Raw genomic sequence first — 16,606 nt, 5'->3', positions numbered from 1 at the left:
GAGTTACCATGAATTAGTAGAAGTCCCTGAACCATTAGCGGAAGAAATCAATGCTGCCCTAAAACCACTCAAGAACAACAAGGCCCCAGGAAGTAGTGGTATCACAGCTGAGATGCTTCGCTTGGAAGAACAACCACTGATGGATGCATTGAAACGATTAATATCCACCATCTGGCAGCAGAAATAATTCCTGAAGAATGGAAGGGAGCAAATTATATGTCCCATCTCAAAGTATCCAACTACTGAGGAATTTCACTTCTTGAAACTGGATACAAAGTCTTTGCAACTCTACTGCTAAACCGAATGAAACCACAGGCTGAAAGAATTGTGTGTGCATACCAATGTTGGTTCATTCCTGGACGCTATATATCATTGACCACATATTTACTTTGAGGTAGCTGAGAGAAAAGTTCTAAGAGTTCATTCAGGAACTACACCTCATCTTCACCGATTTTTGGCAAGATTATGACAGCACTGACCGCATTACATTATGGGAAATGCTAGAAAAACTTGGCATCCCATCGAAATACATCCGTCTAATTGCGGCTTGCTACTCCCAGTCAACTTCTAAAGTATGGTTTGGCAACCAACTATCACCACCTTTCACTATCCAAAATAGATTGAGACAAGGAGATCCATTGGCGCCAATATTATTCAATTTGTCCTTGGAAAAAGTAAGTAGTGACACTTGCCAAACCAGAGAAATGGAGATGGCAGGAGCAGACACAATTCTGGCATTTCTACATCTACATACATACTCTGCAATCCACCATGCAGTGCGTGGCGGAGGATACCTCGTACCACAACTAGCATCTACTCTCCCTGTTCCACTCCCAAACAGAATGAGGGAAAAATGACTGCCTATATGCTTCTGTACGAGCCCTAATCTCTCTTATCTTTGTGGTCTTTCCGCGAAATGTAAGTTGGTGGCGGTAAAATTGTTCTGCTGTCAGCCTCAAATGATGGTTCTCTAAATTTCCTCAGTAGCGATTCACGAAAAGAACGCCTTTCCTCCAGAGACTCCCAACCCAGTTCCTGAAGCATTTCCTTAACACTCGCGTGATGATCAAACCTACCAGTAACAAATCTAGCACCCCGCCTCTGAATTGCTTCTATGTCCTCCCTCAATCCGACCTGATAGGGATTCCAAACGCTCGAGCACTCAAGAATAGGTCGTATTAGTGTTTTATAAGTGGTCTCCCTTTACAGATGAACCACATCTTCCCAAAATTCTACCAATGAACCAAGACGACTATCAGCCTTCCCCATAACTGCCATTACATGCTTGTCCCACTTCATATTGCTCTGCAATGTTATGCCCAAATATTTAATCGACGTGACTGTGTCAAGCTCTACACTACTAATGGAGTATCTTGTTAATTGAAAAGCTACTTCCATTTTCCGTACCTTTGCAAAGTTAGTTTCTTTTCCCAAAGCATTTGGTTGCTTGGTTTGAACTATGTATAGTAAGTTCTGTAGCCTTTTTTATTCTTTCGTCATCAGTTTTGATGTATTTCTGTGCCTTTTTCACCCCTCTTGAAATGCACTGACAATAGACGTCGCAGTGCAAACGGCTAATTGCAAGAATTCGCGTTTCTGGTGGTAGACCTACCTGCGTTTTACAGGAGCGAGGGGCAGGCCTGCCGCCTGTGTGCTCCCTGGGGGGAGGGCGCGGGCAGTGCGACTCGCGACCGCCCTCGTTACAGCAATTAGGCCATCCAGGGCGGCCACCGCCCAGTTTTAAAAAGCGTCCAGCCCAAATGGCTCATCCCCGGAGAGCGCAACGCTTTAGGCACCCGGCTCGCTCCCAGACCAAACGCTGCATCCAAGTGAAAAGCGCTGGACACTCGTTGGTTTTACTGACGTAGCAATCTCCGGTGATTATAAACCCGTGTACGCTATGTGAGCCGGCCGGGGTGGCCGAGCGGTTAAAGGCGCTACAGTCTGGAACCGCACGACCGCTACGGTCGCAGGTTCGAATCCTGCCTCGGGCATGGATGTGTGTGATGTCCTTAGGTTAGTTAGGTTTAAGTAGTTCTAAGTTCTATGGGACTTATGACCACAGCAGTTTAGTCCCATAGTGCTCAGAGCCGTTTGAACCATTTTTTTGAACGCTATGTGTAAATGGAGCGCATTTCTGTGTTTTCCACAATACCATACACCCATTCATTCTATCACAACAGTTGGTACATTGCGAATTCTGTGGTTAAATCGTAGAGTTCCCGATAAAGAGGAAATATTTTGTTCTTTACTTGATTGGTGACAAATCACTATATAATATCGCCAGTATCTGTTCATCTCCTTTAAGGGGGGTAGGACGCCAAACAGGTCGACCCAGGACAGGAGAGGCGCCACAGGACATTCCAACTTCCAGTGTCCACACTTTTACAAACAAATTCACAAAACTCTGTCAGCACCACCAGGAAGGATTCGGGATTCACACTCATTACAGTGGAAGCTCGAAAAAACAACAAAATAAATTCCCTTTACGTGCGAAACCTCATCATCCCCCCACCCACCAATGGCTGCACCCACCGCTACAGGCACACTTCCCCTCACCCATCTACAATAAAATGGAAGGTAAATGGGAAAGAAGAAAGAAAGAAGACCTGTACTTGAGGTTTGGAAAGTGGCACACAGGACGTATATTGGGACAGAGGCGACTACAATGGTTTGGTCACAACTTACGAGTGGGTGGATCCCTTCCTGAGAGAGTCCTCCACTCTCAACCCACGGGAAAATGCCTGAGAGGGGCCCCAAGAACACAATGGAAGGATCGAGTGACGACGATCCTTCAAGAAGTGGAACTGGGGGCCTTGGAGGATGATGCTATAGACACAAAAAGCTGAGAGTGCCATCTGCAGCAAATGTTTGCTGATGATGTTGCGATCCTTGGCAACGCTCTAGAGCATATGTGTGCTGATACTTCCCAATTCCTCCAAAATGCAAAGGAAATTGGGCTGGAGGTGCATGAGGACAAAATTAAATACCTTGGAGTATAATCTTGTCGAGTTCTCCCTCCTTCCATTGTTGTAGATGGGCATGCCTTTGAATGAGTTGAAGAGTTCAAGTACCTGGACTCAATATTAACGAACAAAAGTGAGGTGACGAAAGTATTACGTCAGTGCACAACAAGTGCTCAAGTGCTAATCGCGTGTTCTTTAGTATGAACATTTTTAAAAAATCTTGTTTGATATCTTAGAAGAACAAAGTTCATCTGTAAATGATACTGGTGAGGCCAGTACTTTTATATGGTTGTGAAACTTGGGCAACATCAGCAACGACAGAAGATTCAATATGTGCATTTGAAAGAAAGGTACTTCGAAAGATCTATAAACCCATCTACAATAAAATGGAAGGTAAATGCCAAAGAAGAAAGAAAGAAGACCTGTACCTGAGGTTTGGAAAGCGGCACACAGGACGTATATTGGGACAGAGGTGGCTACAATGGTTTGGTCACAACTTACGAGTGGGTGGATCCCTTCCTGAGAGAGTCCTCCACTCTCAACCCATTAGAAAATGCCTGAGAGGGCCCCCAAGAACATGATGGAAGATTTGAGTGACAACGATCCTTCAAGAAGTGGAACTGGGGGGCCTTGGAGGATGATGCTATAGACACGAAAAGCTAAGAGTGCCATCTGCAGCAAATACCTCCTCTCTTGTGATTGACAGACATTCCTTTTATTGGGGTTTTTGTGTCTGTGACTTTTTTTCTTCCTACTGTTCTTCAGCAGTAGGCCTCAAGTACAATACAATAAATGATGATGATGATGATGGCTACCATGTTTAACATTTGAAGATAGGTCTCTCTCACATTGTCCACATCCTTACATAAACTGTTGATGCTTGACAAATCTTCAACCATCCCCCCACTATTAGCTTGTATTGTCCACATACAGAGTATGGCTACCTTAATGCAAAATTCACCCATGTATATACCAACAAATGGCTATTTCAATACCACAACAGATAGCACATACATTTGTAATGAAGACACAACGGTTAACTACAAGAATTATTTGGTACCAGAATGATCAAACTGTTTGGAAACTTAATTGAAATATGAGACACATTTTGTCAGTACAAGCAAACTGCATTACAGGGCATTGCCATACAGTGAAAGAAAAAGAAAAGAAAAGGGGAAAAAAATACAGCTACTTGTTTCACAATTACAGCTGGTTGGGTTTCAGATACTAGCTTTTCAAAAACCTTTGTTTCTGGGATTTTGCTTCATTATTACTGATACACAAAAATTTAGTTTCATATAGCATTCAAAATATGTTCTTTGACTGGTATCATAGTATTCATGGTACTGAAACATTCTCATTAAAAAGTCTGTGTGTATGTGTCTAAACACACACACACACACACACACACACACACACACACACACACACACACACATATATATATATATATATATATATATATATATATATATATATATATATATATATATATATATATATATATATATATATACAGGGTGGCCCAAAAAGGATGGTCACATTTTAAATAACTATAACTCCATCAGTTTTACAAATTAATTTTATTCAATTACGTAACTAAATGCTCCCAGGCACCCAATTACAAGAACTAACCACAAAAAATCATGTACGGAAAATGACTTCCGGAAGATGGTGTCCTTCCTCGGTGATGCATTCCACAAGTCTTTCCTCGAAATTTTCCATCACTTTCACTACTGTTTCTTCTTGAATTGCCATAATTTCCGCACTGATTGCCTCCTTCAGATCAATTAAGTTTCGGGGCTTCTGTACGTAGACTTTTGACTTTAGATATCCCCAAAGAAAAAAATCACAGGCTGAGAGGTCAGGTGATCTCGCGGGCCAGTGGACATCTCCAAAACGCGAGATGATGTGGTGGGGGAACATCCGCCTTAAAACACACATGGAGTCATTGGCTGTGTGGGCCGTGGCCCCGTCCTGTTGAAACCAAATTCGATCTCGATTTACATGTAACTCTCGCAGTTTCGGCACCAAAAAGCTACGTAGCATGTTAACGTAACGTTTCGAGGTCACTGTGACTGTAGCGTTGTTCTCCTCAAAAAAATAAGGACCAACAATCCCCAATCTTGAAATTCCACACCAGACTGTTACCTTAGCACTATGAAGAGGCTTTTGGTGCAATTCTCTGGGATTATCTGCTGCCCAGTACCTGCAGTTTTGTTTATTGACATAGCCGTCTAAATGGAAATGGGCTTCATCTGACATAAGAAGCACAACATCATTATTAGAGTACAAGATGTCAAGCATTGATTCACAAAATCGTCTTCGCTGCTCAAAATCACAATCATACAGCTTTTGCGTGATCATAATTTTGTATGGGTGAAACTGTAACTCACGGCTTAAAATACGCTGCAACGAACTACGGCTGAGGCCTAAAGTTTGAGCACGACGCCTAGTGGAACGACGGGGGCTTTGCAGCACTGACGCTCTAACATCATCAATGTTCTGTGGAGTAACTGCCGTACGTGTACGCCCTGTAGATTTACCACTTTTGACAGACCCTGTTGTCCGGAATGCAGTCACCCAACGTGATATGGATCTGCGATCTGGAATGGGTCCATCACGCGCTACACCAAAACGTTGTCGAAACAATCGTTGCACAGTAATAAACGATTCATCATTTCTGAAAAACTGTTCCACAGCAAAAACACGATGCTCGACCGTCCACTGCGCCATCTCGTGGCAAACTGGGTGTAATGGCCGACTTGCAGACGGCCGGCAGTGGTCCCCCCTCCTCACCTTTCAATGGTACTACGCAGTTCAAATCCGACCATCCTTTTTGGGCCACCCAGTATAATGAATATACGCAATGCTTACGAAGAAACTGCTCCTTTGTGATATCTCCAACACTTGTCAGCTGCCCAAGCAATTGCACAAATCCTGAAAGATGAATTTTATTCTGTTAGAAAATTTTTCACCCTGTAAGCATAATGTAATTTACAGAGACAAATGAAGTGACAAGAAAATGACAGCAACAACAGCTTCACAAGCTGTGGCATATTCTTGAATAAAAACAGTGCTCCAGGAATTGTTGAATTTGTTTCTTTTATTCCAGTATATGGTCACAAAAACTATCATTAGACTATCAGTTTGGTCTGTGATCATAGACTGTAAAAAATTTACACTTCCTGGATCAGCTTGTGAAACTAGTGTCATGTCTGGCTTATGACAGAGTCAACAGCCTCTGTAAACTGAAGTAGAAAATAAGTGTCAACATATGAAGACAGTCACCACAGAAGAAATTGATTACAATTTTTGCAGTCACTGACTGGAACAAAAGAAAGAATCAACAATAACAATAATAATTGATCAAATCTGAAAGAAAAGATGATATTCATTTACACATGGTTGCATAATAAATAAATAAATAAACGACGGATGTGGAACAAAACAAATTACACACGAGTTCGCAAAGGAAGGTACTTTAGACTAATTCGTCATTTAGGTCCTTTTTATGTCTAATATTTCAAACCAAATATACGTGGAACCTTACACAGAACACTATCAGATGTCTATGCGCAGGTAAATTAAAAATGTGCCTAGTGTGAACATTAGTGTTAACCAGAATTCACCCACTTAGTGATATCAATGCATTACAATTACAAGTATGAAGAAAACACGAGTAAAGAAAGAAGCAGACAACCATAAGTTTACAGATCATCTAATCAAAAACAGAGCCCAGTACATACAAGAGGAAAAAAGTTAAGACTGAAGAAACTATCTGAAGTATGACCATTTTAGAAGAGAAGGTGAATAGCACATTAACTAAAACGAAGAATGATCATCTAGTACAAGAAATATTCCTGCAGGATTACTAAATGCTGGAGGACACCATCTGAAGTACAAAATAACACACCTTATTAAAAACTGTTGTCAATCGATTGTAATACGTCAAGAGTGGAAAAGATAAATGGTTTCCTTTTGAAACATCAACTGCTTCTGAGGAATTAGTGAGAAACGTACAATGAGCAAAACTATGTATGAGCAAATAAAGTAGAATGAGGGTCATCCTACTAGGGAAGACAAGTCAGTGTAGACAGATAGATACTGTACAGATATGACAAATGGGGACTGCAGATGAGTCTAACAAACACTGAATTTCTGGTAGTGAATAGTGACAGTAGATTTGAAGTACACATCAATAACAAAGCAGTTATGAGACATGTAGAAAAACATGAAGATCTACAGGCATTTATAGACAACAGTGGATTTGGCAATACCGAAGCAAAATACAGACTACAACAAAGTGGAAAAGCAATGAAGAGTATGAATTCTTTTTGGCAGGATAAGAAAATTCCCAATAATAACAAGACAGTGGGCAGGCTAATAGTTGAAACTGTCATATAATATGGATCAGCACTATGGATATTAAATAACATCAAATGAAGACTGAAAATGCATTATTAATAATAGAGTACCAGAACATCAAGAATCAAGGGGAAAAAAACTAATGATGAAGTAAGAGCTAGAACAAGGACAAATGAAACAGTGATAAGAGTGAAAGAAAAATCATTAAACTGGTATGGATGTTTGTTGAGATTGCCAAATATCAGTGGCCACCAAATTTTTTTTTTAATAAAAGCCACCAGGCGGATAGAAAAGTGGCAGACCACAACATTCTTGGAAAAACCATATCAATGAAGTAATGGAGCATCACTGTGTATGTAAGGGGGATGATCTGAACACAGAGACTTTGCAGAAGATAATACAGCATCATTTTGTCATTAACTGATCTTTATATTAATTAAATGTCTATAATAATAATAATAATAATAATAATAAGCTATATATATAGCTTATATAGCTATATAGCTTATATAGCTATATAAGCTATAAATACTTACACTATACCAATATTGACCTACTCATTTGGAGTAGTGAAATGGAGTAACACAGACCTAGAAGCACTCAATACACTTACACGATCACAATGCCACAAATATAGAATACATCACATACATTCAGCAACAGAAAGATTCACAGCAGAAAGGAAGGAGGAAGGGGATTTATCAACATAAAAAACCTACATTATGGACAGGTAGACAATTTAAGAAAATTCTTTCTAGAATGAGCAGAAACTAGCAAAATACACAAAGCAATCACTCATATAAATACATCGGCTACACCACTGCAATTTCATAACCACTTCTACAACCCTTTAGATCACATAACATCAACAGATACGAAGAAAGTAGGCCTAAATTGGAAAAAGAAAACACTACATGGCAAGCACCCATATCATCTAACACAGCCACACATCGATCGAGACGCATCCAACACATGACTAAGAAAAGGTAATATATACAGTGAGACGGAAGGATTCATGATTGCAATACAGGATCAAACAATAAACACCAGATATTACAGCAAGCATATTATTAAAGATTCCAATACCACAACAGATAAATGCAGACTTTGCAAACAACAAATAGAAACAGTAGATCACATCACAAGCGGATGTACATACCGTACGGTTAAAAGGAAGTGACGCTTGATCAAGGTCCGCGTCACTTTCCATTTTTAACCACACTTAACGTCTGAGAAAGTAAAGAAATAATAATAATAACGTCAATGAATACTGTTTTACTGCATAAAATTTTGTAAGTAAGAATTTTATAAAGTATATAATATGACCTTATTGCATATAACAGTAGCTGTTATATGAAAGAAAACTTCATCCATCTGAAGACAGGCAGAGACTGTGCATGACCTCGTTCCTCCACTTCTCACAGGCTAACCCATTTCAACACTATATAATGTAAACTACAACTAGCATGCATTTTCTGTTAATAATGCAGTAACATCTTGTTTGGTTATGAACACTCAAGCAAGCACTTAATCAAGTCGCCAAGTAGTAGAGGCACTTGGGCATCGACAGGTACAGAAATAAAGACAGAAAACTTCACTGATTAACAAGTAAGCACTGACACGTGTAAAATTCGTATACTGTCCTTTTGGTGTCATATAATTTTATTTCAGTTTGAGTGTTTCTATGCCATAAAACTTTAATTTAGCTCTGTTACAGTGTATACGTTTCCTTCAGCCTCATGTACAGTACTGTTAATAAACTTCTGTCTATTGTCTAATATATGTTAAAAAAACATCTGTTGTGGTGTATATATTTTAGTTTTGGTTCAATGTACTATTATGCACATTACATAGGTTTGGCACGTTGAAATCTTCTTAAATTTTTAAGTGAGAAATATATATGTGTGTATCATCAGTTTTCACTATTTTGATCTGGCAGATATTATTTGCTTTGTCTGCACTAGTGCACAGTGTTCTCAGTTTCTTACTGACACTGTGCATGATTACTCATTTGACTGAGCTTTGTATGTTCAAATATGAAGGCCTAGCAAGTGTGGAAGTCTGATTTTCGGTACAGGTTACGCAGAATCATGCTTCTTGATTGTATTTTGTCTTTTTCAACTCCTAGCAACAGTAGATTTCATGAGCCAAAATGAATAGTAATAGATTTATTTTGCAGTTACCGGAAAGAGCAATTCCAACACACTGAATGCCCTGAGGCTCCCAGTAGATACAGCAGGTTAACGCCCAGCACTGTGTGCCTGCCGACAGCCACACTCTCAACTATGTTTAGAACAGTATATAATGCAGTACTGCGCATTAATTTGCATTTCTTGCTGGAGTTACAAACGGTGACAGGAAATTAGGTACAATGCCTTGTTCCACATCTTGGACTTTGTCTTTTGCACTTTAAACACTACTCGAAGATACACTACTAAACATCTTGGATAATGTGGCCACAGGGAGGTACACAGCGTCAGGTGTGAATCTCTGCTGTGTCTGCCACTGGCCCCATGACTGTCAACGTGCTAGAGCGTCACATAAAATAAAGTCTAGAATGGAGACACATTTGGAATTCTATATAATAATTTGCAGAAGTTTAATGTTTTGAAGGCGAACAATTTCTGGAACTGCAGATTAACTAATAACAAATGATTTCTGTTTCATGTGTGATTAAGGATGTGCAAAATATTAAACTGGTTGTCTTTTCCCACCTTCAAATCACAAATGCCAACAGAAAAGAAAAATATGGTATAAGTGTCCATCAGGGATCAGCGTTAGGGCTACTACTATACATTTTGTAAAACACCTCATTAACAGGTGACACTATAACTATGTATGAAAATTAAATAGAAGAAAGTAAATCATATCAGTATGCAAAACATGCAAATTAAATTTTTTTTGTTCAGTTTGGTTTACATGGTGAGGCACAATGTGACATTCAATTTACCCAAAAATGCACAGCTGTTTCAGTTTTCTCTATCTATTCTTTTACGTTCTCCTGTAAGTTTCTTGTAGGCTTTTACCATGTTTATGAATATTTTCAGCCATAATTCTTCATGTATTTTGTTCACGTGACTAGCCATACATATCTGAGAGATAAAACACTCAAGACCACACAACAAAACCAGCATACATGCAGATCTGTCAATACAACCCATAGTAAAGAAATTAATCTTAGCTTAGGGGCTCTGTTACGAACGAAACAGTGCCGAGTGTTATGATGTTCAGATACGGATTGTGTTTAGAGGGAAAGTTTCTCAAGATTAAGAAGCACTACAGTAACTCCTAATGGCCTACATTATTAGAATGGTACTCGTCTAACTGTACAAAATATTAATCAAAGCAATAAACTGAGTAACCAAAAAGTTTTTCCAATTTTAATTGCCCTCGGAGTAACATGTTTACTGGTTAAATAGCTGCTCCTCTGAGGAAGAGAATGAAAACACTAAAATTAATAATACAGAACTCTTGCAAGTTAATGTAATTCTTATGAAGGGTCGTTTTAAATCTATTGCACAGAAATAAATTAAATGCTGCTGTAGTGCTAACTACGTTACACTGTTCCACAACAATGGTATACGTTTAACAATGTGCGTCCCGTGAAATAGGGCTATCCGTGCATGTATTTTTATTAGCTCCCACTTCCAAGCAAAGGCAAATGGAGTTTTATCGTTAACAACGATACACTTCTTTACAAATCATTCTAAAGTGTTAACTGAGCAACGTACACATTTATTAACAAGGAATGTAAATTAGAACAGCCAACACTAAAAATTATATTTACATACTATCAAAATGCTACAAACCTTTTTCGTAATCCGCCCGGCACAAGGGGCGAACTAGAAGATTTTCTCCGGGGTTAACTGCAGTAACAGGAGGATTAAATTTTGTTGGTGACTGCGAAAAGTCCAGCTTTTTAAGTAACTCTGGATCGTACATCGGCTCATTATGTAGAGCATGTGTGTCCTGAAAAACGTAATGTTCCAATCTACATACAGCTATATGGTGGAACAGTAAAACGAATTATATGCAATAAAGCGACAATGTGACGTTACACCACAAAGATGAGAGGTAAAGTTTCCCATTGAAGCAAGTATAAGCGGCTTTCGCGGTGTAAATTATTAAGTATACGCGGCTTTCACGGTGTAAATTATCTTATCTCATGTCATTCACTCTGACAGCTGTTGTTACAGTGCTGATGTGACATATGCTTAAGTAGCTTACACTGTCAACAATGCTTTAATCACATACAAATGAAAATAAACTATATTTTTGTCAGAGTTACCTGCTCTCTAAACACCATTTTACAGCTGCTGGCAGTTCTCTGCGAATATGACCGTTAACTACGAACTCCAGGGACTTGTGTCCTTCATAACTTGTCAGTCCAACATTCCGAACACCGAGCTTTCAGAAGGTCACTTAGCGTGCCGGAGAAAACTTTCGGGCGAAGCGACGTTTACATCCAACGCCACCTGTTCCTAGTGTTGCCACATCGCACTTCGCCGTTCGATACATGCCGCGTCTACAAGTTATTTTCGATTCAGTGGTACAACTTTGTTATAAGCGATGCTTATGATATTATGTCCAAAAGAACAGTCTCTGTCGCCAAGCAGACAGATTTTATAAAGTCTAACTAGTCTATATTTTATCATTTGCCGAAACTTATGTTTTAGTAACCACGTCTTCCGAGAACCTTACATTATTAAGCTAGACGATTACAGTCAGTTCAAGGGATATTAATACACTTTATACAAGTTTAGCTACCTTATCCGGAAGGTAATTGTATATTTTGTTTCTTCATTTAGGATTGCTAGCTGACACCAGCGACAGAATGGAACAGGCACAGACTCTCGGAATCTTAAGACAATCAGATACGGTACTATAGGGTGATTGCCGCGTTGTTCATTTCATAAAAAACTTCGAAACAATAGTTAAGTCTTGAAATGTTTCAACGAAAGTTCCATCCTGTTACTGTTAAAGAATGATTGTTTGTACTTAAATGCAAGGGTCAATGGACGGGAATGGATTCTGTTGTTCATGACTGCGTATTTTGATTTTGAGGCACACTCTTAGAAATATGATACTCATATAAGCAACTAAGAATTATGGAAATGATTTAATTTATATACCAAATTTAATATTATGGGTCATTCTTGCGATCTATAATGGGAACACAGGTCTTTGTTTCTCAAACATACGCCGTTTTCAGGTACACTCCACTGGTGGGAGCAGAAGTGAAACGGAAGAAATCAGATTCCTGGTATTAAGGATAGTTAGGAAGCTCTCGTTATTTCTTGCAAAAGCTGAACATAGCGTCTTTCATGAACAAAATATTGACCGCAGTCAGCATCTACGATGCATTTAAGATAATTACCTTGCATGCTTTCGTCAGTTAATCTAATATTCAGTGACAACTCAGTTTTGGTACCAAGGACACAGAGTCAAAGAACATTTATATCACAGTATGTAATTTCTGAGCATTAAAAGTCTTTCAGAAGAGACTAACAGGAGGCAGTAAAATATAAAGCAAGAGTGTATGGGTGAATGGAAAGAGATTCAACCATTCTGTGGATTAACATGCAACAAAAGATGCATCTAAAATGTATTAGTCTCTTCTCAGTTCTGTGGTTTCTCTTGATTTCATCACTGGTATCGTAGCGCGCGCACACATTACATTACCGCGCGTGCATATTAAATATAGATGTGCTAGTAATCAAATTTCGACTTCATAGTGTTATTTAAGCCTCATATCCTTCCATTTCGCCCTTTTCTTGCGTTATAATCACACTGGCATCTTTCAACTCAATCTAGATCGTAGGCTAGGCTACAGATTAGTATGCCACCACATCTAAGATTACATAGTCACATTCACAGGATATAGGCCTACCAACTCACAACCAAACTGTTACCTTCCAGCCTAATCGAGACCTAGGGATGCACTACAAATCAGCCTGTCACCATAGTCTTCATTTCATAAAATAACAGACGCAACGTAATTATCGTCAGCGTTCTGTCATCTTTGTTATTTTGCACAATGATGTCACGTGCCACATAATAATTATGTTACAGGATTAAGCTGACATCCGTTACCAGTAGGTTCAAATGACCCCAAATTTCAGTCTGAACATGGATGTTTCCTCTGCACAAATTAAAGACAGTTTATGCAAATTTAATGGCACCTCATGGAAAACAAAAGTTTTAAGTCTGGAAACAGATTCAACATGTATATTAGAAGCCAACGCCTGACTCAAGGAGGCTGAGAAATAGGATAAGAAAAAATTGTAGCTTGTTGTAATTTCTTGAGAGGGCACAAGAAACTCAAGATGGCATATCATGTTTGAAATTGACTGTTCCTAGATGCATGCAATGTGCAGATTGTAGCACAGAAGAGACTTGAAGATACACCATGTTTCTAAGTTTATCTGTGATTTGTCTCATATATCTACATCATAATCCACAAGCTACCCAATGGTGTGTGGCGGAGGGTACTTTCAGTACCACTATCAGATCCCTTCAACCCTGTTTCACTCGCGAATGCTGTGTGGGAAGAATGATTGTCAGTAAGCCTCTGTATTGGCTCTAATTTCTCGAATTTTCTCCTCGTGGTCAGTACATGTGATGTATGTAGGGGGAAGTAATATGTTGTCCAACTACTCCTGAAAAGTGCTGTCCCGAAACTTTAATAGCAAATCTCTCCACAATGCACAACACCTCTCTTGTAACATCTGCCAGTGGAGTTTTTTTAGCATCTCTATAATGCTCTCTCACCAGCTAAACAATTTCATGATGAAAAGTGCCCCTCTTCGTTGGATCTTCTCTATCTCCTCTATCACTCCTACATTATAGGGATATCAGATGAACAATACTCAAGAATCAGGCAGACATACGACTTATAAGCCCCTTCTTTCATGGATGAGTTACATTTCCTTAAGATTTTTCCAATGAATTGGAGTCTGCTTTTCCCACAATCTGTTTTATCTGGTCATTCCACTTAAGGTCACTCTGGATAGTTACGGCTAGATATTTTATGTCAGATGCTGTCTCCAGCTGTTTGTCATCAATAGTGTAGCTATACAGTAGTGGATTTCTTTTACTATGTACGTGCAATATGTTACATTTCTTTATGTTCAGGTTCAACTGCCAGGGCCTGCACCATTCATCAATTCTCTGCTGGTCGTTTTGCAAATTCTTACTATCTCCTGGCATTGCTACTTTGGTATAGACAGCGGCAACATTTGCGAATAGCCTTTAAGAGCATCTGACACTTTCTACTAGATCATTTATATATTCCGTAAACAGCAACGGTTTTATCACACTTTCCTGTGGCACTCCAGAAATTACCTTTACATCTCTTGACATAATGGACAAACAACTTTCTGATTTCTGGCTAAGCCACAGTGCTTGTATCTGGTACAGAAACTAGGCATAGTGTTTAAATTTTAGCACCATCTTAATCCTGTTTAATCAATTAGGACCATCGCTGTTGCTGAATGGGCAGTGTTGCTGCCTTCATTGTGAAAGGACCCAGGTTCAATTCCCAGTACAACCTCACATTTTTTGAAGGTAGGAAAAGTCAGGAACAGGGTTCACTCAGCCTTGTGAGGCCAAATGAGTTGCTTGTGACATCAGGATTCATCTACTGGCAAGAACAGCTGGAGGGACTGGTGACAAGCTAACCACATATCCTTGAATCATGTATCTCTCCTCGTACTGTCTTGTAGGCTCCAATCTGAGCAGGCCTAAGGCTAAATCTGTGAATGGTGTTTACATTTCATTTTGCTGTGTTATGAAGCATTTAGAAGACTTTCCTACGTTTCTGATATGTATAGGCTGGAAAACCATATTTTTTCTGAGTTAGAACAATTACAATCAACTGCAACAATGATTACCAAAGTACAAAGTGCAACTGAAACAAGCAGAAAGATATACATGTTCAGTAAACAAGATTAAAAAAACAGTAACGTCACATTTTAATGAGGAACTTGAAACTTCCTGCATAGGGTAGGAGCATGTAGAGGATCTACAGCTCAAGTTTAATAGAATAGTTGACCATGCACTGGAGAGAGATGTGCCCAGCTGAACAGTTCATAATGGGAAGGACCCACCATAGTGTACAGACACTGTAAAGAAACTTCTAAAGAAACAGAGATTACTGCATAATTGGCGTAAAACAAAGCAGAGAGCTACAGCTAGAGAAATGCTGACTGAAATGCGTTTGGCTGTCAAAAGAATAATACATGATGCCTACCATAGGAGAATATTGTCAAACAATATTTTACAACACACAAAGAAATTCAGGTCATTTATTTATTTATTTATTTATATGTAAAGGCTGTTAGTGGCACCAAAGATAGTGTCCTGTCCCTAGTGAATTAGACAGGAACTGAAACTTAGGGTAGCGTAGCAAAAACTGAAGTGCTTAACTCCGTTTTCAAATGTTCCTTTTTACAAAGAAAATCAAGGAGAATCGCCCCAATTTAATCCTCATACCACTGAAAAGATGACTGAAATAAGTATTAGTGTCAGTAGTGTTGAGAACAGCTGAAATTACTGAAAAAAAAAGCTCCAGGACCCGATGGAATCCCTACCACATTCAACACTGAATTTGGGGCTGAGTTAACTTCTCTTATGCTGACGGCCTTGCCGCAGTGGTAATACCGGTTCCCATCAGATCACCGAAGTTAAGCGCTGTTGGGCGGGGCTAACACTTGGATGGGTGACCGTCCGGTCTGCCGAGTGCTGTTGGCAAGCGGGGTGCATTCAGCCCTTGTAAGGCAAACTGAGGAGCTACTTGATTGAGAAGTAGCAGCTCTGGTCTCAGAAACTGATATACGGCTGGGAGAGTGGCGTGCTGACCATGTGCTCCTCCATATCCTCGTTCAGTGACACCTGTGGGCTGAGGATGACACGGTTGGTACCGCTGGGCTTTCATGGCCTGTTTGGGAGGAGTTTAGTTTTGAGTTTTAACCTCTCTTATAATTATAATCTATCACAGATTTCTCAAACAAAACACCATGCCCAGTTCTTGGAAAAAAACACAGGTCACACTCGTTTACAAGAAGGGTAGCAGAAGAATCCACAAAACTACCATCCAATGTCCTTGACATTGATTTGTTGTAGTCTTAGAACATATTCTGAGCTCAAACATGATGAGGTATCTTGAACAAAATGACCACCTCCATGCCAACCAGCATGGATTTTGACAACATTGATCATGTGAAACCCAACTCTCAATTTTCTCGCAACATATTGAATGCTTTGGATCAAGG

The 16,606-nt window shown here is 39.4% G+C and overlaps 1 protein-coding gene and 1 pseudogene across 3 annotated transcripts in view; one reads left to right on the top strand and one right to left on the bottom strand.

Annotated features, from left to right (window-relative positions):
* LOC126193581 (probable glucosamine 6-phosphate N-acetyltransferase) overlaps positions 1–11,847 on the bottom strand; it is a 49,825-nt gene extending 37,978 nt beyond the window's left edge. The window contains exons 1-3 of one of the 3 annotated variants that reach the window (XM_049932698.1): positions 11,623–11,843; positions 11,144–11,303; positions 5,844–5,906 (exon numbers count right to left, since the gene is read on the bottom strand). In XM_049932698.1, the coding sequence (XP_049788655.1) occupies positions 5,844–5,906; positions 11,144–11,303; positions 11,623–11,640 (241 nt within the window). In that variant the 5' untranslated portion in view covers positions 11,641–11,843. Of the gene's footprint in view, positions 1–5,843; positions 5,907–11,143; positions 11,304–11,622 lie in introns of all 3 variants that reach the window. The other 2 variants (XM_049932699.1, XM_049932700.1) reach the window with 2 other exon arrangements.
* A 4,120-nt stretch (positions 11,848–15,967) lies between these two features.
* Positions 15,968–16,085, top strand: LOC126212328 (5S ribosomal RNA; annotated as a pseudogene).
* Positions 16,086–16,606: the final 521 nt, after the last annotated feature.

Source organism: Schistocerca nitens, chromosome 1 (genome assembly GCF_023898315.1).
Source record: "Schistocerca nitens isolate TAMUIC-IGC-003100 chromosome 1, iqSchNite1.1, whole genome shotgun sequence".
Lineage (NCBI taxonomy): Eukaryota > Metazoa > Arthropoda > Insecta > Orthoptera > Acrididae > Schistocerca > Schistocerca nitens.
This window is presented reverse-complemented; position numbering and strand designations above follow the sequence as displayed.